The sequence below is a fragment of the Mus caroli genome, chromosome 11 (genome assembly GCF_900094665.2).
Source record: "Mus caroli chromosome 11, CAROLI_EIJ_v1.1, whole genome shotgun sequence".
NCBI classification, from domain to species: Eukaryota; Metazoa; Chordata; class Mammalia; order Rodentia; family Muridae; genus Mus; species Mus caroli.
In genome coordinates this window covers 67,693,839-67,715,737 of record NC_034580.1, presented here as the reverse complement: position 1 = coordinate 67,715,737, position 21,899 = coordinate 67,693,839, and the positions used below count along the sequence as shown (strand labels likewise).

The 21,899-nt window shown below is 50.2% G+C and overlaps 2 protein-coding genes across 3 annotated transcripts in view; both read right to left on the bottom strand.

The window, feature by feature from the left end:
• The window catches only part of P2rx1 (purinergic receptor P2X 1), a 16,112-nt gene extending 12,134 nt beyond the window's left edge, over positions 1–3,978 (bottom strand). Inside the window, exon 1 of the mRNA XM_021176649.1 lies at positions 3,669–3,978. Coding sequence (XP_021032308.1) covers positions 3,669–3,805 — 137 coding nt within the window. The 5' untranslated portion in view covers positions 3,806–3,978. The remainder of the gene's footprint in view (positions 1–3,668) is intronic.
• Positions 3,979–10,318: 6,340 nt separating this feature from the next.
• The window catches only part of Atp2a3 (ATPase sarcoplasmic/endoplasmic reticulum Ca2+ transporting 3), a 32,989-nt gene continuing 21,408 nt past the window's right edge, over positions 10,319–21,899 (bottom strand). The window contains exons 15-22 of one of the 2 annotated variants that reach the window (XM_021175669.2): positions 21,405–21,625; positions 20,522–20,724; positions 19,787–19,872; positions 15,223–15,356; positions 14,782–14,899; positions 14,275–14,392; positions 13,802–13,887; positions 10,319–11,675 (exon numbers count right to left, since the gene is read on the bottom strand). In XM_021175669.2, the coding sequence (XP_021031328.1) occupies positions 11,613–11,675; positions 13,802–13,887; positions 14,275–14,392; positions 14,782–14,899; positions 15,223–15,356; positions 19,787–19,872; positions 20,522–20,724; positions 21,405–21,625 (1,029 nt within the window). In that variant the 3' untranslated portion in view covers positions 10,319–11,612. The remainder of the gene's footprint in view (positions 11,676–13,801; positions 13,888–14,274; positions 14,393–14,781; positions 14,900–15,222; positions 15,357–19,786; positions 19,873–20,521; positions 20,725–21,404; positions 21,626–21,899) is intronic. The other variant, XM_029484026.1, reaches the window with a different exon arrangement.

Genomic DNA, 21,899 nt, shown 5'->3' with positions numbered 1-21,899 from the left:
CCTGGAACTCACTTTGTAGACCAGGCTGGCCTCGAACTCAGAAATCCGCCTGCCTCTGCCTCCCAAGTGCTGGGATTAAAGGTGTGTGCCACCACCGCCCAGCATGTATGATTTTTTGAATGATAGAAATGTAATTAGAAGTGGTAATTATACAACCTTGTGAATAATAAGGACAACATGCTTGTGAGGTTTTGCTTGATTTGAGACAGTATCATCCTGTATTCCAAACTGGCTTGGAACTCACCATGTAGTCCAGGCTAACCTTGAATTCATGAATTCATGATATTCTGGGTACTGAGTGCTGGGATTACAGGTAAATAGCACCATGCCTGATTGGGTCAGAATTGTGGGGTGTGTGTGTGTGTATGTGTGTGTTTATGAAAACTAAGGAATAACTCAGTGGTTGGGAAATGCGATTAGTATGCTCAAGACCCTGGGTTTAATTCCTAACATCAAATAAATGAAAGATAAGTTAATTAAGAGAGGGGGCTGGAGAGATGGCTCAGCAGTTAAGAGCACTGACAGCTCTTCCAGAAGACCCAGGTTCAATTCCCAGCACCCACATGAAAGCTCACAACTCCAAGATCTGTCACAGACAAACATGCAGGCAAAACACTGATAAACATAAAATAAAAATAATTCCTTTCAGGGTTTGGAGAGATAGTTCAGTGATTAAGATTACTGACTGCTCTTCCAGAGGTCCTGAGTTCAATTCCCAGCAACCTCCTGGTGGCTCACAACCATCTGTAATGGGATCTGATGCCTTCTTCTGGTGTGTCTGAAGACGGTGACAGTGTACTCGTATACATAAAATAAATTAATCTTTAAAAAATAATGATTACTTTCTTTAAAAAGTTAATTAAAAGGGTGGATACTATGGTATTTGAAGTCAGTCTCATGCAAGTTCCAGTCACCAAACAAAACATTCAACCAGAGCCAGACACGGTAGCTCACACATTTATTCCTAGCACTTGGGTTGCAGAGACAGAGGCAGATATCTGTGAGTTTGAGGCCAGAACAAAGTGAGTTCCAGAAGAGCCAGGGCTATGTAGAGAGACCCTGTCTCAAAAAATCAAACAAACACAAAATCCAACTGCTCCCCACCCCCCACCCCTTGACTGGGTCTCACTGTGTAACCCTGGCTGCCTTAGAGTCTTACAACTCACTATGTAGATCAAGCTTGCCTCAAGCTCACAGAGATCCACCTACTTCTAACTAGCTAGGGTTAAACATGTACTTCCATACCTGGCCAGTCTAGCCCACTTAAACCCACCTAACAAAGTTTTTACCCTGTGTCCCCTCTGCTTTCCAGCAGGAACAGCTAGATCAGTCCCAATAGCCCAATCCCTCCAACTGGAGCATTTCACCTGTGACATCACCTTAACCCAGGCCAGCAGAGTCTCCATCTTCCAGGGCTTCTTCCCTACTTGCCTTGAATGTACAGGAAGAACATGACCAATAGAGTCCAAAGCCTTAACTTTCCTCCTCTGAGCATGTTCCAGGTCTTGGCATCTCAGCCTCTTGTCTGCCTGCCTGCCTGCCTGCCTAGGTCTAAGGCCACTTTCATTAGAACTGTGTTCCAATGCTTGACTTCGTGTCCCTCTTCATCTCCATGCTGCCCGTCCCCAATGTGGGCTGCACCTTGTCTGGTGCCCAGAGACTGACTCTCATCCCCGCACCCCCGACTTCCCTGCAACCCCCACAGGACCATACAAACATCTAGAAAGAGGAGGATCCTTATAGCGAAGCCCTTTCCCTTCACAAGGAAGAGCACGGTCCTCTCCAACCTCTGTCCTATGTAACAGTGGAGGAACTGAGGCTTGAGATGGCCAAGGCTCAGGAGTTTAACCTGCAGGAGTCATTGTAGCATCTGGCAGTGGCCAGATGAGGGCGACAGAGACAGTAGGTGCCATTGCTGGAGCTAGTAAGTGCCCTAGTTAGTGGGCAGGGAAACCTGGGTTTGGGGACCTGAAGACCTTGCCTTTGGCTCTGCTGTGTGAACTAGGAATTTTAGCAAGACTAGTTGCATCCCTCACCTCTGATACCCCCACCCTCACACCAACAAGAAACATTAGAAACATTTGAAACTGATAGACCATTTCAGGCCAGAAGAAAGGAAAGAGGGATGGGGTAAGGTTCCTGTCACAGGAGGTATAGATCAGGACTAAGGGGCAGTAGGGACAGTAGACTGTCCCTTCTGTTCTGTCCCTGTGACAGTCAGGCACTGCTCCTAGCCACAGTTCTGAAAATGAAGTAGAGAGCCCCTGGGACCTGAGTAGGAACAACCATTTTGATCTCCCCAAGTGAGAAACAGGCTAGGCTTGAGTAGTGACTTCTCCTTCCTGGAGGAACTAGCAAATAATTAATGGTGGACGTTTACACTCCTCTTGTGCTCAGCAGGAGGCTATTGGTGCCCATCAGAAAGTTTCCTGGAAACCTTGTAGAGGGTGGGAAATGAGGAGACAAAGCAAAGGCTCAGGGCTGATTTGCCTTGTGACCTAGAAATTCCAGGGCTCCTCTATGGGCCTTAGTTTTCCTCTTAAGCTTGACCAAATTGATTTGTGACCAAGACATAGCCTGAAATGCAGCCGAAGGATCCTGGCTTTGGCTGCACCTGACTAGCTCTGAATCTTAGGGGACCGGTGAGCAGAAGAAAGGCTACTCTAGGAACTAGATACTCCCAAGAGGTTAGTACCACATGAGTAACTCTTTGGTCTCTTAGTCCCAGTCCCCCCAAATGGGGATGTGCAGAGACCTCAGAACCACACAACACAGGCAGGCAGGGGTACTGGGTGTTCTCAGGCTCCCATTAGGACCCAACCCTTTTACTGACCTCCCGGCCTCTAGAGGCTCTTTTTTAGCATGACTGTAAGTAAGCATGATGCCCCTGACATGTGACACTTCTGGTACCCAGCTACCTCAGACTCAGGGCAGACAGAGACACAGCTGTAAGCTTGCACATCCAACACAGGTATATAAAACCACCTGTACATGGCTAAATATATAGGACATGGGTAGTCATAGAATACCATGTTAGCCCACACAACACACCTGCAAAAGGAAGATCCTGCCTGGCCTGCTAGCCTTTGCATGGTTCCCAGGCTAGCCAGATAGCTGAGGGAGACCTGTGCTGCTCTGACCCTGTGCCAGGGAAGGAGATGTCACACTTGGGAATGGAGACTACTTCCTGCTCTGTGCCTCCATCAAGATGCTAAGTGTTCAGAATCTAATTGTCTTTTAGTCCCCCAGGGACCTGGATTTCCTAGGTTGTCCTTCGTTCTGACTGGAGAGACAGGAACAGAGCCTATGTTCTGGCAAGTAAAATGAGGCATTGCTTTGCCTCAGTTGCATGAGGAAAGTTGGAGGTGAAAGGGCTCTTGCAGGGCGTGCCACTCACTCACTAGAAGGGACCTTTTACAATGTCCTCAGGACCCACAATGGTGTTGCCCCTTGGTCACCATGCACCCAGAGTAGCGTGTCCTATCCTGCATTGGTGTCTCCATCTTGACAGTGGGTTAACAGGGCCTATTCCTTCTTAAGGCATGGAGGCTCACCAGGAGAGCTTTCCAGCCAGTGCTTGGAGAGATGAAGGGTACCCCAGAGCTCTGAGGATTGGCACATGTAGAAGACTGGTGCCCAAAGGTGTTGGGAGGGGGACTTAGACTCACCCAATGACATAGACCAGAACCACCAACTGGATCAGACGGAAAATGACTCCCACCTTCTTGTTTCGTACCAGCACCATCCGGGGAGTGTCATACTCAAAGAAGAAGGCTGACAACTCATCCTGCAGCCGCCGAGCCATGGTGGGCCAGAAGGGGCTCAGAGACGAGCCCCCCGCACGGCCTCTGTGGTCAAGGGCTGGCTAGCATCTGTGTCTACAGCGAGAGCAGTGGAGTGGCTGGAGGCTTCCCAGCCCCTTAAGAACAGAGCAGGCCAAGTGGGGCCAGAGTTGGAGGTTTGTTGGTGGGGTCTGGGTTAGGAGGGAAAACCCAGGGTGATCAGAGCAGCTTTTGACTGCTGGCAGGCAGTGGAGTACCGGCCAGTGGTGCCCCGTGAAATAAATTCCCAAAGATAGACAGAGGCGGAGCCAGTGAGGCCACCCAGGCCCAGCCCCACTACCCCTCTAGGCTCCGCCTGGGCCCTGCTGGGCCTCCGGAAACAGGAGCTGTTCTCCGGAAACCACCATGGCCACCAGCCACAGGGCCAGAGATAAAGCTACTGGCTACCCCCACTCCAGGAACCTGACAGGACAGAACTGGAGGGTCTCACAAGGACAATCCCTCAACACCCTACCTCCATCCCCACCCCCACAGTCTCAGAGTAGACAGTTCAGTCCTGGGGACCTGTAGGGAGATGAACGGAACTGATGTCAAGTCCTGTAGCCTAGAGCTTCCCTTGGACACTCCCTGTTCATCACTCCCTTCAAGTCCAAGCTTGGTCTATACCCATTAACTTCAGCCTCAAGCTGGCATCTCTATCTGCAACCTTGCTCTCCCTCTGTCTGACCTGCTTGACTGTACTCCTGACACCACTCCCATCCCATCCTTACCACCAGAACAGACAGGGAGGTAGACATCTAGATGAGTCTAGGGTCACCTATCCCTAGGGAGTTCTGAGACCCAGCTGGGAAAGCCTGATATTAGGCAGTTGTGTCACTTATTGAGGGCTTGGGGGCATTGTCTGGCTTTTCTAAGTCTGCTTCTTGTAAAGTGGGACAACATAACACTTTCCCCAGAGTGAAGAAGCCCTTGGGGGATGGTCCCAGAAACCGCCAGGACAGAGAACTAAAATATACTGTTGAATTAGGATTCAGGTCCAATACAACCCTTGCCTTCCTCAATAGTAAACCAGACCCTGAGCATAGGGTCCGAAGAATCTGATCAGGCTGGCTCACACTATACACCTAGGGTCAGAGGGGAGCATTCTCACCCTGGCCTACTAGAAGAACCAGCCTGAAGTACAGGTCTCCTTGGTAACCTTCACTGCTCTGCACCCCCAGCCAAGCTGACCCACGCTGAGTGCTGATAAGGAATCTTCCTCCTCATGAGCTACTAGCAGGCAGTGAATGGCCCCTGGGCCGGGCACCGAACCCTTATGCAAACTGGGCTGCTTTCTGCATGTCCCCTCCCAGCACCCAGGACCAGCCCCAACCTCTTGGATAGAAAACACACACACACACACACACACACACACACACACACACACACACTGACATTCCAGTAGGAACTCTCTCAACTGTCTGACGCCACTGAGTCAGAGTGGTGGGAACCACATCCTTCGCTTTTTTTTCCTAAGGAGTCAGAGCTTCAGCAGGCTCTGTGACCTTACTCTGACCCCAAACAAAAGGACATGTCCCTCTCCCAGCTGACTTCACGTGCAGCTGTTACAGCAGGAGGCCCAGAGATGAATTGTGTGTGATAGGAACGGGTGGGTGCTAAGACTGAGCCATCTCTGTGCCCGCCCCGACAATGCTTACGCCATATTCTAGAAAGGGACCTGCTCCAATTGAGGGAGAAGAGAAAGGACGGAGAGAAGAAAGGAAAAAGAAGGCAGCCATTGTCCAGTATGTTGCTTCATGCCACAGCCGCCCTCTCCCATACTCCTCATCTTCTTCCCCCACTTCACCTCCTCCCTTCCCTTCTCTTTCTTCCTCCTTTTCTTCTTTCTCCCCATCCTCTTTTTTTTTTTTAAGATTTATTTATTTATTATATGAAAGTACACTGTAGCTGTCTTCAGACACTCCAGAAGAGGGAGTCAGATCTTGTTACGGATGGTTGTGAGCCACCATGTGGTTGCTGGGATTTGAACTCAGGACTTTTGGAAGAGCAGTCGGGTGCTTTTACCCACAGAGCCATCTCACCAGCCCTCTCCCCATCCTCTTTACTTTTATGTTTCCTCTTCCTCCTCCTGCTCTTTCCTCTTCTTCCCCCTCTTACTCCATCCCCAAGAAGCCAGGTTTATAGCTCGTTAGATAGACCCTCAGGCCTGCGTCTGGGCATCAGCCCTGCTCTCAGTCAGCATGGCAGAGAGGGCCACCTGAAGCTACTGAAAGACCCAAGGTGCCACCAAAGGCACAACTTTCTTTTCTTGATAATAACTCTGCAGAAGTGAGCTAACCACATGAGACTATAGGGGTGGCTCATCTGGTGCAAGCACGAGGTACCGAGTTTGGCTTCCCAACATTCATGGGGGCTCAGCAGCATACATCTGTAACCCAGTGCTGGACTGGTAGAGATCCGTGGATCCCTGGAGGTCATGGGCCAGCCAAGCTCAAACGTGGTGCTCTAGGGTCAATGAAAACACCTGTTGCAAAAAAAAAAAAAAGACAGGGAAAGGAAGACATCTCATGTTGACCTGCGGCCTCCATACACACACACACACCCCTCCATATGCACACACTTCCAGATGTTTGAGTAACACACACACACACACACACACATCTCTTGCACTGGTTCACTCTTAAGGACAGACATCTTTTGGCCCTAGGCTTTGTTAGTACAGGTGGAGAAAACACATGTCAGAATTCCACACAGTGGAGTTCAGCGGTCTTTTCTTTACTATGGCCCTGTAAAGTGGATGCTAGAATACCCATTATACAGATGCAGAAACCAAGACTCTGGAAGTTGAACACCTGGTCAAAGGTCATGGAACAAGAAGTTCTTGAGTTTGCTTGTGGCTGGAAGAGAGGCTCCCCAAAGTCTAAGGGCTTGGCTCAGGTCCCACCCGAAGACTCCAACACTGGAGATCTGCCAGGCCTGCCTTATAAGCCCAAAGGCCGGGTGGCCAGCTCTGGTTCTGGGCCGGGCCTTGTAGGGAGACATGGCCCTGCTGCCAACGACTCGGCCCCAGGACAGCCTCCCCTGCTTGGCTAAATTTAGCGGCTGTGTGGGTATGGAGGGGGTCAGTGCCCATCCTGGAGCCTGTGCCCAGGCCTGGAGGGCAGTCTGAGTCCTCAACTGGGTGAGTGGCATTGATTCCTACTTATCTTCTTAGCCACTCAGGGTCTCTGGCAGTTCGACTCCCACACCATATGGGTCTGCCCTGGTGTCCTCAGGGAGTTACCCCAACTCCCAACTGGCCCTCTGATGCTGTTGGAACAAAGCTCTTGACCTAATAGTCAAGGGGAGGTCTATGGAGAAGGCTGGGTACCAGCCATGGCCCCAGGCCTGGCTTCTCCCCATTGTCTGAATTTTCCAGACCTCTTCCCTCCCACTGTGGGTCATGACTAGGCTGGCGCCTATCCTTCAGTGCCCAAGGCATCGTGGTCTGCTGGTCCACCTCCATTCTTGCTGTGTCTTTCTCCGCAGAGCCTTTCTCCGCAGAGCTTTTCTGTCCAATAGTAAGGGACTCTGGCTGACATAGGTCCCTGTTTCCAACACTAACTGCTCATTGAAGAGGCTTGTTTCTTGGTCAGTTCTCAAGGTTGCCACCCCTCTACAGCCATGGGCAACACAGGTTCACTTAACCATTTCTATGACTCTTTCTTATTTATTTAAGATACAGACTCATGCATCTCCAGTTGACCCTGCAGTAGGGAGTGACCTTGAACTTCGGATCCTTCTGCTTCCATTTCCCAAGTGTTGGGATTAGGACATGTGCCATCAAGTCCAGTTTATGTGGAGACAGAGATCAAGCCCCAGCTGTTGCATGTGGCAGGCAAGTTGCACCGCTAGCTCCTCCTTTTCCTTCTTCTTCTTCTTCTTCTTCTTCTTCTTCTTCTTCTTCTTTCTTCTTCTTCTTTTTAAAGATTTATTTATTATATGTAAGTACACTGTAGCTGTCTTCAGACACTCCAGAAGAGGGAGTCAGATCTCATTACGGATGGTTGTGAGCCACCATGTGGTTGCTGGGATTTGAACTCTGAACCTTCATAAGAGCAGTCGGGTGCTCTTACCCACTGAGCCATCTCACAAGCCCCATAGCTCCTTCTTTTAAATCAAACTAAGTTCACATGGAATTCACCTCTTTAAGCTTCTACTTTTGACATTTCGGTAAGTTCTGACAAATCCATGTGCTGCTCTCTGGTCCACTATTCTAGAAGGCTTCTTCCTGATCCCTCACACTTTGGTTTTTGTAGATAGGGTCTCTCGGTTCTGGAACTCATCCTATAGACCTGGCTAGTCTCAACCTCAGAGATCTGCCGGCCTCTGCTGGGATTAAAGGTCTGTTCCATCACACCTGGCTCCTCCCACCTCTTTGCAGTCACTCTTCTCCCAGTACCTAGGCCCCAGCAGCCACTGATCTGCTATAATTTATATTTATCCTGCCTTGTGTAAAACTCCAGGGAGGTGCAAGCACACAGCTCTATTAGTATCTGGCCTCTTTCAACCAACACAATGATTATTTCTTTATTTTTTTGAGACAGAATTGCATTTGGTAGCCCAGGATGGCCCAGACGTTTGCTGCAACTCTCCTGCCCCAGACTCTTTAGTGTTGAGATTTCAGACATGCACTGCCATGGCTGACTTATCACAATGATTTTAAGCTATCTATGTAGCTGTATGTGTTGATAATTTATGCTTCTTTGTTGCTCAAGATTTTCTGTTGGACAAAGATATCATGGGTGGTTCATCCATCTGAAGATGATTACACTCACTCCTTTAACAGGCAACAGCCTGCTGGGGTGAGGTTCTGGATGTCGGTGTTCCATGCTTTGGGATCAGGATGCCCGGGTTCCTTCCTTGGTTCTGCCTTCCATTTTGATCTTATATGTCTCATAATACAGCTACAATCTGCCCTGTCCCCTGGCAGAGCACAACATCCTGGTTCCCAGAAAAGCAAGGGGACCTAGGGGCATCTTGGCAGCTGCCACCTTGGAGCCAGAAAGGAGTATGCTGGGATTGCCTGGGAATTCCCTCCTGGGTGAGGTGAGGAAACCTCTCTGTTTACCTTGGCCGCCTTGCCTTGGGCTGTGGATGCCATGCTGTGTGCTGGAGAGAGATGGATTTGGGCAAGCCCTGGTGGGGGTGGAGGCCAAGTGTGGGGCCAAATGGATCAGGCCGCCACACCCTAGAAATTGCTGGGGAAGCTGGGGCCACACACATCTGCAAGTTCCCTTAGGCTTAGACCATCTCATCTCGGCAACCTATCATTATGATGAAAGCCCATAGGTTCCCCATTTGTGAGTCTTTGCTGTCCATGCCCATGTCATGGGGCTCATTTAAGACCGTAAGAGGGCAGGGTTTATATTTGAGAGAACTTAGAGATATCTTGTGACCAAGAATACTTCTAACCATTCGACTGGAAAAATAAATCCTTGGGAGTTCCTCGGGGTGTAAGCTATCTCCTCTGTCACAATTAGCTTCATGGATGCGTGACTTAGATAACATACTACTCCCAAACATAGAAAATCCCTACACTTGGCCATGGAATTCTGGTTTTCTTCCTTCCCGCCTTAATGTGCTCTACCACTGCTTCATAACACCTTGGGCAGTTTTGTCTGTTTTATCTTACTAACTAGAACCCAGCCCAGCTCAGTGACTAAGTTTGGGGGCTCTAGGTTTTCACTTTGCAATGGGCTCTGCAGATGATATAGCTAGTCCTACCTCTTTCCCTGCATTTCAGGGCCTGGGTATCCAGATCTCCATCCCAGGACAGCTAGGTAGAGGATTAGATGCTAAACCTTCATGGTGAGCCTTCTCTCCAGAGACACGGCTAGTCCCTTCTCACAGCTGTCTCCCAGGACCACCTGAGGAGGCTGGCTCATCCTAAGCACCATCACAGAGATGTGCCTGGGGGGCAGGAGCTGGGGAGAATCATAGAATGGATAGAAACCTTTGAGAAGGCATAGGACTGGAAATGGGATCGATTGCTGAAGCCAACGGGATGGAAACATAGCAAGAGAGAAACCCTATCGAGAATCATGGGCACTACAGAATTGCCAGCAGGTATTTGCCAGGGACTCCAAGGGACAAGAGAGTCCAGGGATGCAGGCTCCAGGCTTAGCTCTGTTCCATTCCACCTCCAGCTCCTTTTCCTTTGAGGTGACATGTTAATCACAAAATATGTGATTAAACAGTTGAGCGCTGCTTTTAAACTTCTAACAGTGGAGCAATAAGCAGGCTGTTCCAATGAAGCGCAGGCTCACCCCACTTCTGCCACTGGGGTGTGGGTCCAGTCTTGAGATTCCAACTTAGTGTTTTTCAAAGCCCCATCTTTGAGTAAGAGATGGATTTGGCTTTGGGATGGGACCCCAGACTTTTAACTCTACTAATTCCAGGTGGTGCCCTCCCCCTCCACCCCACTCCCCCACCATAGCCACAGAACTAGGGGCTCCACAGGGCTCAGAAAAGACTACCAGCTCCAATCCCTCAGACATGCGCCTTTATTTCTCCATCAGAAACAATCAGCAAGTGATCACAGCGCTCTGCTCCTGCCAAGCCATCCCTCCAAACTCTTTTTCTCTCTGAGGCCCCTCCAGAGCCTGCAGAGGGGGTAGGGAAGAGATGCAGGAGAGTGGGCAGCCAAACTCGGAGTTCATCTGTCTGCAAGATAGGCTGAGGGGGCTTTTGTTACTGGGGGGTCAGGACAGTGATGTGAATCTTGATTTACATATAAAATAATCATATTGTACACACCCAAGAAAGAGCTAAGTCACACTCCGTTTCCTGTGACAGTTAGCTAGCTTTTGTCAAAGGGGCAACAGCAGAGTTAAGAGCAAAAAAAAAAAAAAAAGAGATCCCAAAGAAGAGCAATGTATGTTCATCTGATAGACCCCCACGAGATGCTTTCTTTCAGTGGGGAGGTAGGGGAGGAAGTCCCTTGTGAAGTCACTTCCCTAGTGACATCTCTCTGACTCAAAAACTGTATGCTAGGAGGAGCAGGGCAAAGAGCAATGCCAGGGGACCAGGCAGCAAGTGACAAAGTATCACACCAGGCTAGGTGGCAGGAGAAGCTGACATGGACCCAGGGATGCCTGGAGTCTCAGACACCAGGGGCATGGATGGTAAAATTAGGACACCCTGAGCCAACCTGAGCTGAGGAAGTGAGTCTCAAAGGTGGGAATAGGGCTGAGGTCAGCCAGCCAGTGCAGGCTCACTCCTAGGAAAGGGAGTCATTGTCTAGGCCTGCCCCCTGCTCTTATGTTCCTATCTGCCTGTGATCCTTCAACCCCCTGGGGCCGGCCGGCACATATATAAACAGACACAGGAGTGGACTTGGTGGAAGTTGAGCCAAGTGGAAGGAGCTGCCTCTCCTCACGTTCACAGCTGGACCCAGATGGGTCCCTCAGACTCCTCCTACCCATAGTGGACCAGGCTCCAGACCCAAACTAAGCAAGAGGTCAGAGTCAGTAAGAAGGCCCCCATGAGTCCTCCATCAGGGCAGAGGCACTAGTTTCGCCCGTCTCCAAGCCGGGGAAAGGTTACAGAGCTGGGGTGGGGGGGAAATGCGTGGTGGCCCTGCAGTCATCTCTGGCTTCTTAGCTTCCCCTCCTGGACTCAGCTTCTGGGCCAGAGCAGTAGGGAGGGACAGAAATGGGAGATGGGAACCTGGGACCAGACGGAGAGGTAGCCATTCCTGTTTCAGGCCTGTTATGTTCAGCAGGGTCCAGGAGACAGGTGGCTGAGTGTGGGGGCAGGGGTGGGAACAGGACAAATGCCTGGATACTCTCAGTCTGAGGGCCACACTGGAGACTCCCCTCTGCTACCAGGATTTACTTCAGGTTCTTTTTTCTGGAGGGAAAAGAAAAACACAAAAAAAACCAAGAAATCATATTAAGAAAAGGAGTGAGTAATCTAGATTGCTCCCTTCAGCTTCTGTTCCCTTCAGGGTCTAGAACCTTCTACACATGGTCTATCTCTAGCCTCAAGGGCACCCCTGAGCCCCCAGGAATCCAACTGCTCTCTCTATGTCCCTTCAATATTCCCAGAGAAAACTCTCATATTTCTATTTGGGGAGTGCCCTCCATCACTGTTAGGTCCACAAGCAGGGAGTCCTCCTTGCCTCTTCCCCATTCCACATGTGGTCTGATTTCAACTGAACACACTCAAGCTGACCTTCACCTTTGCAGCCCATATAGGGACTAAGGACCCACCTCGGTCCATCTCACCTACCCACCTCCCTTCTGATGTTGGCGTCATACAAACCCCCTCAATCTGGTCCCCCCATCCTTTCCATGGCTCCTATGTCCTTAAATGAATTCTGGGTCCGCCCTGTACCTTGGACTCTCTCAGAGCTATCCCTCTCGGCTTCTCCATCCCAGCCTACAGTCCTGACAGCCACTCAGTCACACCTGAAGAGTGCCAAGTGTGAGAGAGAGGACCCCTAGTCCCAGAGCTGACCCTGCATCCACAACTCTCCCCAGGACACATCCTCGTAAATCACAGAGAAGCCACAGGCGTTGGGCCTCAGCAAAACTTCCCTAAAAGGCCACTGAGCTGGCTTGGGAACGTAAAGGGTCCCCTCTCTCACCCCCGCCCTGTCCAGCTTTAGGAGGCCCAAGGGATTTCGGCCGCCTGCCGGCCCAAGGCAGAGCTGTCTGGCCTTCTAGCAAGCACACCACTCCCCAGGGGCAGCCACAGGTGCTCAGCTCGGGTTCCCTCCTGAAGACCTGTGCTCACTCCCTTTCAGATCAAACTTCTCCAGGACCATGGTGTTCACCATTTCGGGTCAAGAAGGTTGGTAAAGGTGTGGCCTGGGGCCAATTCACCCTGGGCTGGGATTTGGTTTCTTCCTCAGGCCTCACAATCTCTACAGCTTCTATTCCAGTGTCATGTCAGTATCTTTACAGTTGCAACACTCCCCTGCCCTACCCTGTGCTTTCACACCTTTTGTGGTCCCTACTCCCTGAGAATAACCAGGGCCTCGTCTTGGCGCTTTGGGCTTTGAGTGTCCCTGGGCTTCCCTTCACAGGTACCAGCTCTATTATAGACACCTCAGCCTCCACCCTGCCAGGTTCTACCCTACCCATGTAATTTGCATTAGTCCAGAATCTTCTAGTAATTTCCCTTAGCACCCACTGGGCAGCCCTCTAATCCCCCCATCTAGGCATCACCCCGCCCCTTCTGTGGAGCCCAGGAATTCAGCATGGATTTGTATCCCAGACACAGGGATCCCCCAAGGGAATGAGACATTTTAGCCACGGGGACAAATTTTTCGTTTTTAAATTTCCTCAAGAAAATGTGCTGAGCTCCTTAGTTGCTGTGGTCACCAGGGATGAACGCTGTCTCTCAAGGAAGACAAAAAAACGTCCCCTAGCTGTTTCTCAAGGCCACGCTTCGCAAAAGAGTTTGGCTGTGGGCTGAGTGTGGAGGGAGGGGTTTCCTGGGGGGACCCTCCTGTGCTGGCTGGCCAGAAATGAAACTCAGAAGCTCAAGGGTCATACCCACTTCTCCCAGGCTTCTCCCAGGGTCAATGGTGAGCCTGAAAGAGCCGTCTATGGAGGGAGCTGAATGGCCTAGTCCAGCTGCCATCAGCCCCACTCATGGGCTCTGTGAGTCCAGCCATTCTCTGTTTAGACTTCTCCAGAGAAGAGGGAGAGGCTCATTGAGGCCTTCTTTAAAAAGACAATTTTTTTTTTAAAGTATTCAGTTAGCATGGGGGTGTGGGGGCCTTTATGGAATGGCAGGCATGGGGTTTATTTATAGCCTCCACTATTTCCTGGATCAGGGGTCACATTCCAACTAGAAGTGGCCCCCAAAGTCCCAGACGCCCAAAGCAGGTCTTAGCTAGTTGCTGAGCCCAACCCAGGTCTCTCTGTAGCTCGCTAGCTTTCTTCTCTGGACCTAACCCTGTCAGTGTTCATCCCTCCTGAATGAAGACAAATCCTCCCCTTTGTTTCCACCCATGAAAATGACACCCAAGAAGCCAACCCGGTGAGGTATGGGGTCCTGGAAGTAGTCGGCAGCTGCCTACTCTGAGCCTGTATAAATGTCCCGAGAACACCTGGATAAAGACAGGCCAGTACAGGAGGGTCAGAGGCCAAGGCCAGGACTACCACAGCACCTTATCCACATATGGGTGTGTGAGGCAGGGTGAGGAGGGGGCAGTGAGGGCTTGTGCGGGAACAGGGTATAGCCAAGTGAGGAAGCTGAGGCAGCGTGGCCCTGAGCAGTGTTCCCAATAGGCCCAGTCAAGGCTCCTACAGTGCAAGACACCTCTCCAGGCAAGTCATTGCGTCATAGCCACTAGGACTCTTTATGTCCTCCACTTCCTGACTGAAAAACAACTCTCCTACCGTGCACCTTGCATCCAGTGCAATTGGGATTTGGGAGCAAAGGCAGGCTGGAAGTAGGTGGGGAGGAAGCAGAAGGGGCCAGGTCTCCCACTTACCATCCAAGTGATTCCTGGACAGATATTTGAGGGCCTCATCGAGCAGGATGACAGGCAGAGACATCTGAAGCACCACCCCCCACTGCCGACTACTCAGTGGGGTCACCTGAAAAATGAGCTGGTAGGGGCAGGGAGGCCCGGTTACAGGCTGCCAGGGTCACTCACCCGGACTCCAGTGGGCTCTTCATGGGCATGTCCTTGGAAGCCCTTCCTTCACACCTTTGCCTACTGGGTTTCCCAGAGGTTGTGCTATCCCCCTGCCCACCCAATCCTTCCCTGACTTCCACTCAGGCCCAGGCCAACCCCTCAGCAAAAGGGCTCCACCTTTTCTGTCCCCTGAAGGTGGGACTATCTGTGGAATGATGGCTAGACACATCTGTCCCTACTGTCACTCCTGCCCAAGGCCTAGGAAGGCCTGGCACTCAGTTGGGACCTCTAGTATCTGAGGACTACTTGATGACTGTGACCCAAGGAACTGAGGAGGGAGGAGGCATGGCCGTAACTCACAGGCAGCGGTGGCACCAGGAGGATGAGAAAATGCAGAGCCATGGACATGACCACAGCCCCCAGCAGCCAAGGGTTCAGCCAGGGTGGCATGCGCAGCAGTGACTGGTTCTCAGAGACACTACGAAAGGCACAGCAACCCACTCAGGACAGGATGTCAGGCCATGGTGGGCCCACTCACCTCAGCAACCACCTCACTACCTTGGTTGTAGAACCGGGGTGGATATTTCTGTGGGCTTGGGCCCACTTTCTCTGTCCCGAATCCCCATTTCATCATACCCCAGATCTTTCTCTCCTGAATCCCAGCCCCACCGACTCTCAGAACTTATTATCAGCTTCTCTGATCCAGAGACCTCAATCTTCATTCTGCTTGGATCTCAATCCAATTCTGGTCTCTTTTGGCCTTAGACCCCAGTCTGTCTTGGACTCCTCTGCCCAGCCTACCTGTTGAGGGCGTTGCACATTTCAATGGTCACAAGCACAGATAAGGCCATGGTTGTGGGGAAGCGTGACTCAAAGACCTCGCAGTCGATGCCAGCAAACAGTGGATTGTCTTCAGAGCACTTCAGGAAGTTCCTCTGAAGATAAGGTGATAGGGTCCCCAGTGAACAGCTGTTACTGAGGTGCTGGACAGAGGAGAGGGAAGCCTCCCCTCCCCACCCCTGAGGATGAGTAGCGAGCTCAGCACTGCAAGGGATTGGGTCATAGGGTGACTATCCTGGGTGGGAATTTGTGGAGAATGGGAGCAGCTGGTGTTAGGCTGGGGAAGGCACTAGGAGGCCATGGGGTTGAAGAGGGGTCCGGGCTGGGACTCATGGGACTCTGAAATGCAGAAGTTAGGGAGGTGACCAAAAGAGACCTCATAAATACATGAAGTAATTGTGCGTTTCAATCAATACAACTATGCCTAAATAGGACTGACCTCTGGAGCAGACAAAACCCTCTTTAACTGACACTGACATCATGCAGGGTTCCACTCCTACCTGCCTTTTTGCTCGCTGCTTTCTGCTTATGATCTAGAGAAAGATGGCCAGGGCTCAGCCTTAATGCATGCATCCTCTGTAGTTTACAAGCTCTCAGTGCCGAAAGGGAAGTGCTCCTCCCACCCTACATCTCCAGGGACCTTTCTTGTTGCTCACTGGCCTACCCCGTGAGTCTCCTGCAGTAAGATGTTTGAGGATGTCTGGGAGAACTTCCGACTCGTTCTCTCTCACACTATCGGGATGAGTGTGAACACTCATAACTATTAGTCTACTTGGGTCTCCTGCACAGAACTTCATTTTTACAAGTATATATCTGAAGATCTGAAGATCTTTAAGGCCAGGGCTTAGCAACACTCATTGTGCTGTAGAGACAAATCCATCAGAGACAGATGGGCACCCTTGGCTCTGTGCATGAGCCCTGCTGCTGCACAGGGGAAACCCTATTGACAACTATGGCTTGGCTACATCCCTCCTACAAGCTGAGTTTACAGCCCCATACCCAGTTTACTGAGTAGTGTGAACCAAACCCAGACTGTCCTGCGAGTTAGGCAAACACTGTATCAACTGAGCCACACCCTCAGCCCCAGCCCAGCTTCTGAAACTGGGTTGAATCCTTTAAGGGGTCATATGACTGAGGATGGGTGTGGTGGTTCCGTTTAATTGTTGACTGGGACTTTAGAGTCCCAGTGAGGGAATCTGTAGAGCAGGTTGGCCTGTGAGTACAACTGTCTTGATTATGCTGATCAGTGTGGGACCCCCAGCCTGATACCAGGCAATAGCATTTCCTGGACCTGGGTACTAGGCCATATAAAGACAGAGAGCAAACACCTCCAGCTCAGTAGCGTGCACCTCACTTTTCTCTTTAATGGTGAAATTAGATCTATACCAGAGATCTGGGTATTATTGTTGGTTTTGATTTTTAAATGATTTATTTTTATTTTATGTGCATTGATATATGCATGTCTGTATGAAGGTGTCAGATCTCCTGGAACTGGAATTACAGGCAGTGATGAGCTGCTGGGAATTGAACCTGGGTTCTCTGTAAGAGCAGCCAGTGCTCTTAACCACTGAGTTATCTCTATAGCCCTGGTTTGGAGATACACACACACACACATACACACACACACACACTTTTATATGTGTAGGTGTTTTGCTTGCATGTATGTCTGTGCACCACGTGAGTGTCTGTGTCTGGTACCCTCAGAGGTTATCAGATCCCCCTGGAACTGGAGTTGCAGGCAGTTGTGAGCTGTTACACATTTGCTGAGGATCTAGCCCAGGTCCTCTATAAGAGCAGCCAGTGTTTTTAACTGCTGAGCTATCTCTCCAGCCCGCTTTTGATTTGTTTGAGATAGGGTCTCACTATGTATCTCTGGCTGGCCTGGAACTTGCTAAGTAGATCAGACTAGTCTCAAACTCACAGAAATCCACCTGCCTCTGCCTTCTAGGTGCTGGGATTAAGGTCCTAGTTGGCATAATTATTTTAAAATAAATTTCCTTGTGATTTACTATTAACAAGTAATAGGTTTGTATATGTATTTTTAAACCTATGTGCTTGGGGACATATACAAATTTCTTTCCCTTTTTTTTTTTTTTTTTTTTTTTTTTTTTTTTTCTTTTGGCTTTTTGAGACAGGGTTTCTCTGTATAGTACTGGCTGTCCTGGAACTCACTTTGTAGACCAGGCTGGCCTCAAACTCAGAAATCCACCTGCCTCTGCCTCCCAAGTACTGGGATTAAAGGTGTGTGCCACCATGCCCAGCCATATACAAATTTCTTGGGTAAGAAAGGGTTTCAAGTAGAAAAAGTTTAAGAAGTCATGAACCAGGAGGCTGGAGGAATACCCTGGTTGTTAGGAGCACTGGCTGCTCTTTCAGAGGCCCTAGATTTGATTCCTAGCACCCACATGGAAGCTTATAACTTTAACTACAATTCCAGGAATCTGACACCCTCTTCTGGCCTTTGCAGGCACCAGGGACACATGGCATACAGACATACAAACATACAAACAAGTAAAACACTCTCCACACACAAACTTAAAAACAAGCAAACAAAATCTTTTTAAAAAGTCATGAATCAGAGTGTTCCCTGTTGGGAGTATCCCCAAAGATCCCTCTCTTGAAATCTGACAACTCAAGGCTGGAAAGATGGCAGAGACAGGCAGGCCTCTGGGGCTCACTGACCGCCTGCTTAGGTATATCTACAAATCTATGAGTTCCAGGTTCAGTGACAGACTCTGCCTCGAGAAAATTAGGTTGAGAGTAATCAAGAAAGACACCTAATGTCATGTACCCACACAGACAAATAAAACACGGTCTGCCTAAACACCCCACTGAAAAACTTGCCACCCTGAATAGGAGTCTCAACCTCCTCAGGCCATCAGACTTCCTCAGGCTGCCAGTTTTTTGTAGAGACCCTCTGACTAGCACTTCCACACTCAGTTATTTGTGGCCAAGCCACAGCGAGTGGTGTTTGATGAACATTTCCCAACCAAGTGGCTGAATGAGAAAAGGAAGACCCTAAGGACTGCTGAGAAGAAAAGATCCCATCAGGCTAACTGGGGACTTAAGGAGATGTCTAATGTGACTCTTAGGTGTCAGCTTCAGTGACCAGGCAGACAGTGGATCTGAAAGGAGATGGAAGAGAGATCACTATGGTGAGACTGGGTTTGCACAGGCCTGTGAGAATCTCAGGGAAGGAAACGGCATTTATAGGGTTGGATCTCAGAAGAAAGGCGATCCCTAGAGATTTGGGGTCCATGTTCTAAAGCAGCAAGGATCTACACAGATCCTTGTTCTCAACCCATGGGCTGCTGTGACACCCCTGGGAGGCATCAAATGACCCTTTCATAAGGGTTGCCTAAGACCATCTGCACATCAGATATTAAATTCCAATTCATAACCATAGCGAAGTAGAAATGAAAGTAGTTTTATGATTGGGGGTTACCACAATGTAAGGAGCTGTATTAAAGGGTCACCAGTGGGCTGCAGAGATGGCTTAGTGGTTAAGAGCACTGACTGTTCTTCCAGAGGTCCTGAGTTCAAATCCCAGCAACCACATGGTGGCTCACAGCCATCTGTAATGGGATCTGATGCCCTCTTCTGGTGTGTCAGAAAACAGCTACAGTGTACTCACATACATAAAATAAATAAATAATTCTGTAAAACGTGGGTAGGGGGGTGGCAGTCACAGCATTTAGGAAGGTTGAGCACTCCTGGTCTAAAGAAAGGTGAAGACAGTGATGTGTGGAGGCACAGCCCAAAGCTACCGTGGGAGCCAGAGGTGCTGGAATGATCAAGGATGGAGTGATCCCTGGCTGAGGTAAGAGAGAAAATAGCCTTTGAAGGAGGCAGGGCTATGCTCTGTACCATGGTGGATGGACTCATGGGCTTGAGGGCTGCTGGGTGCCAGAACATGGCTCTGGGGCTGCATCCTCTCCAATAATGTAGGTGGCATACTCTAAGGAAAGCAACACTCCCTCAGCAATTCCCTGTACATTGCTCTGTAATGTCTGCTTCAATCAAGCCAAGGGCCTGAAGGACAGACAGTAGCTGAGAGGGGTCTAGCTTGCTTCCAGAGTTGAACTGAGCTAAGGCTGCTCCACACTGTGCTGTGCGGTTGTAGGTTCCTGCCAGTCATGAGATTCTAGAGGTCAGTGGGTCCCATCTGAGAAATACTATGTGGGTGATTCGATTCTCTTCCTTCAATCTCTTCAGTTTGACCCTCAGCCCAAAGTCCCACCATTTCAGGGCTCACACCTCTGGGCCCTCAATGTTTCAGGGTTCTGAGGTAAAGGTAAGATACCTAGTACCCTTTAAATGATTGTCAGAGAATAATATTTCCTTGAGCTGGGGGCTGTGCTGGCCTTGTGGCCTTCCAGGGCCAAGAAAGCTACTTGGAGGATGGTGTTCACACCTGGAGATGGGAAAGGGGAGCTGCAGGCCAGGCTCGGAGGCTGAGTCTCTCTCTGGAACTCCCTCATCCTCATAATCCATAGCCCCACCTGTCTGGTCTCTACTTGCTCACCAGCTGATAGAAGGTGACTTGAGGTCCCTCGGTGTCATACAGGAACCACCAGGTGGCGGCAGCCACTGTAGCCAGGCCTACATACACTGTGGGCAGGGGAAGAGGGGACACTGTAGTAGGCAGGTGAGGTTTTTAGCTATGCATGTCCCTTTCCCAATCATCCCCTGAATTTTCCTCTCCCTCCCTAAGCCATGGTATGCTAACATCTATCCTGTGCCAATGGTAGGCCCTCAGTAGTAACCTGACAGGCCATACTCTTAGGCATAGTGACTGATCCAATTTGTACTAATAAAAACAGGTCTGTGACTGTTATAAAAATTAACCCAACGTCTCCCAGGGCTCAGGAGATGACTCAGTGGATACAAGTGAAGATCCAAGCTTGGGTTCCCATCACACATGTAAAAGGCTAGATGCAACTATGTGTGCTGTAACCCCAGGACTGTGGGTTTGTAGGGATACCAACAGGAGGATCACCGGAGCTTGTTGGCCAGTCAGCCTAACCCTCCCCCAGCCCCCACCCTCCAAAAAGGGCAAGCTCCAGGTTAGTGAGAGACCTTATCTGAAGGAGAAAAGATAGAAGCTGATAGACCAGACCACGGCCTGGATCCAGCCATAGCCTGTGCCTAGTCTTTTCATTCACGTGAGCCCACAGAGTCTGTTAGCAGATGTTGGCTGAGTTGCATTATCTGCAGCCTGCAAACCTAGGATGCCCCTGAAGGCTGGAGCCCTGCTCACCTCCAATAGCCAAATAGCGGAAAAAAAGCCAGCCACTGATGAGAGCCTCACGGGGATTCCGAGGCGGCTTCTCCATGATATCCAGATCTGGTGGGTTGAAGCCAAGGGCTGTGGCCGGTAAACCATCTGTTACCAGGTTCACCCAGAGCAGCTGCACAGGGATCAGGGCTTCGGGCAGGCCCAGAATTGCTGTGAGGAAGATGCTAAAACCAGAGTCACGGGCTCTAGCCCAGGCAGGCCAGCTACCACTAGAGGGTCCAGTTACAGGTCTCACCCCAAGCTGAAGGAGGGGCCCTCCTCAGCTTCCTCTGCAGCCCAAGAGTGAGGGACATGAGGATAACAGGACAACCAAGGACAGGTGGGTGTATGCACACATACCACATGCCCAAGTATCAGAGATGTGCAAACACTCAACACCTGTCACACATAAACACAAGCAATCACCCATGTGCTGGCCCAAAAGTGCAAAGATGCAGAATCCACATGCATTGAGTACATGTGAGCTCACACATCCAACAGGCATCTCTCCCATGCAAACAGAAATGTGAACATAAGCACACTCTGTTACAAATCCTGTTTGTGTTTATATTCAATAGTACATGAGAGTGCACACACATTCCTAAGCATAGACCTCTCACCTGAACACACTATACATACACACACATATCAGTGCATGCATACATGTAGACACCCTGTTGCCCTGTGGTGAAGTTGCTTCTCCAGTCTTATGGGTCTCAACAGAAGAAGCTATGAAGAGGAAGACCATGGCTGGGGCGGGGGGGATTGTAGAGGATGCTGGATTGCACCACAATCCAGGGGTGGCCCCCTCAGGGACAGAGCTGGTTGGTACAGGGGCTTGGAAGGAGGGAGCATGGAGCCTCACCAGACAACCTCGCCAACATTGGAGGAGATGAGGTAGCGGATGAACTGCTTCATGTTGTTGTAGATGGCCCTGCCCTCTTCTACTGCAGCCACAATGGAGGCAAAGTTGTCATCGGACAGCACCATCTCTGCTGCTGACTTGGCCACAGCAGTGCCTGAGCCCATGGCGATGCCGATCTCTGCCTTCTTCAGGGCTGGTGCATCATTCACCCCATCGCCAGTCTGTGGGCCGGGCCAGGTAGGACACACCTGAGAGACTTGCCTACGTCCTCTTATCCCAAGCAATCCTAGTTAGGGGATGTCCCCAAGGTCTCAGACACAGGGAGAAGAAATGTGGTGGGATCAAGAATGAGCTTTGAGAGTAAGCCTGTAGTCCCAGCCACTCATAAAACAGGGGCAGGACAATCACAAGTTCAAGATCAGCTTGAAGCCTGTATTAAAATGAAAGTGGGGAGAGAGAGAGAGAGAGAGAGAGAGAGAGAGAGAGAGAGAGAGA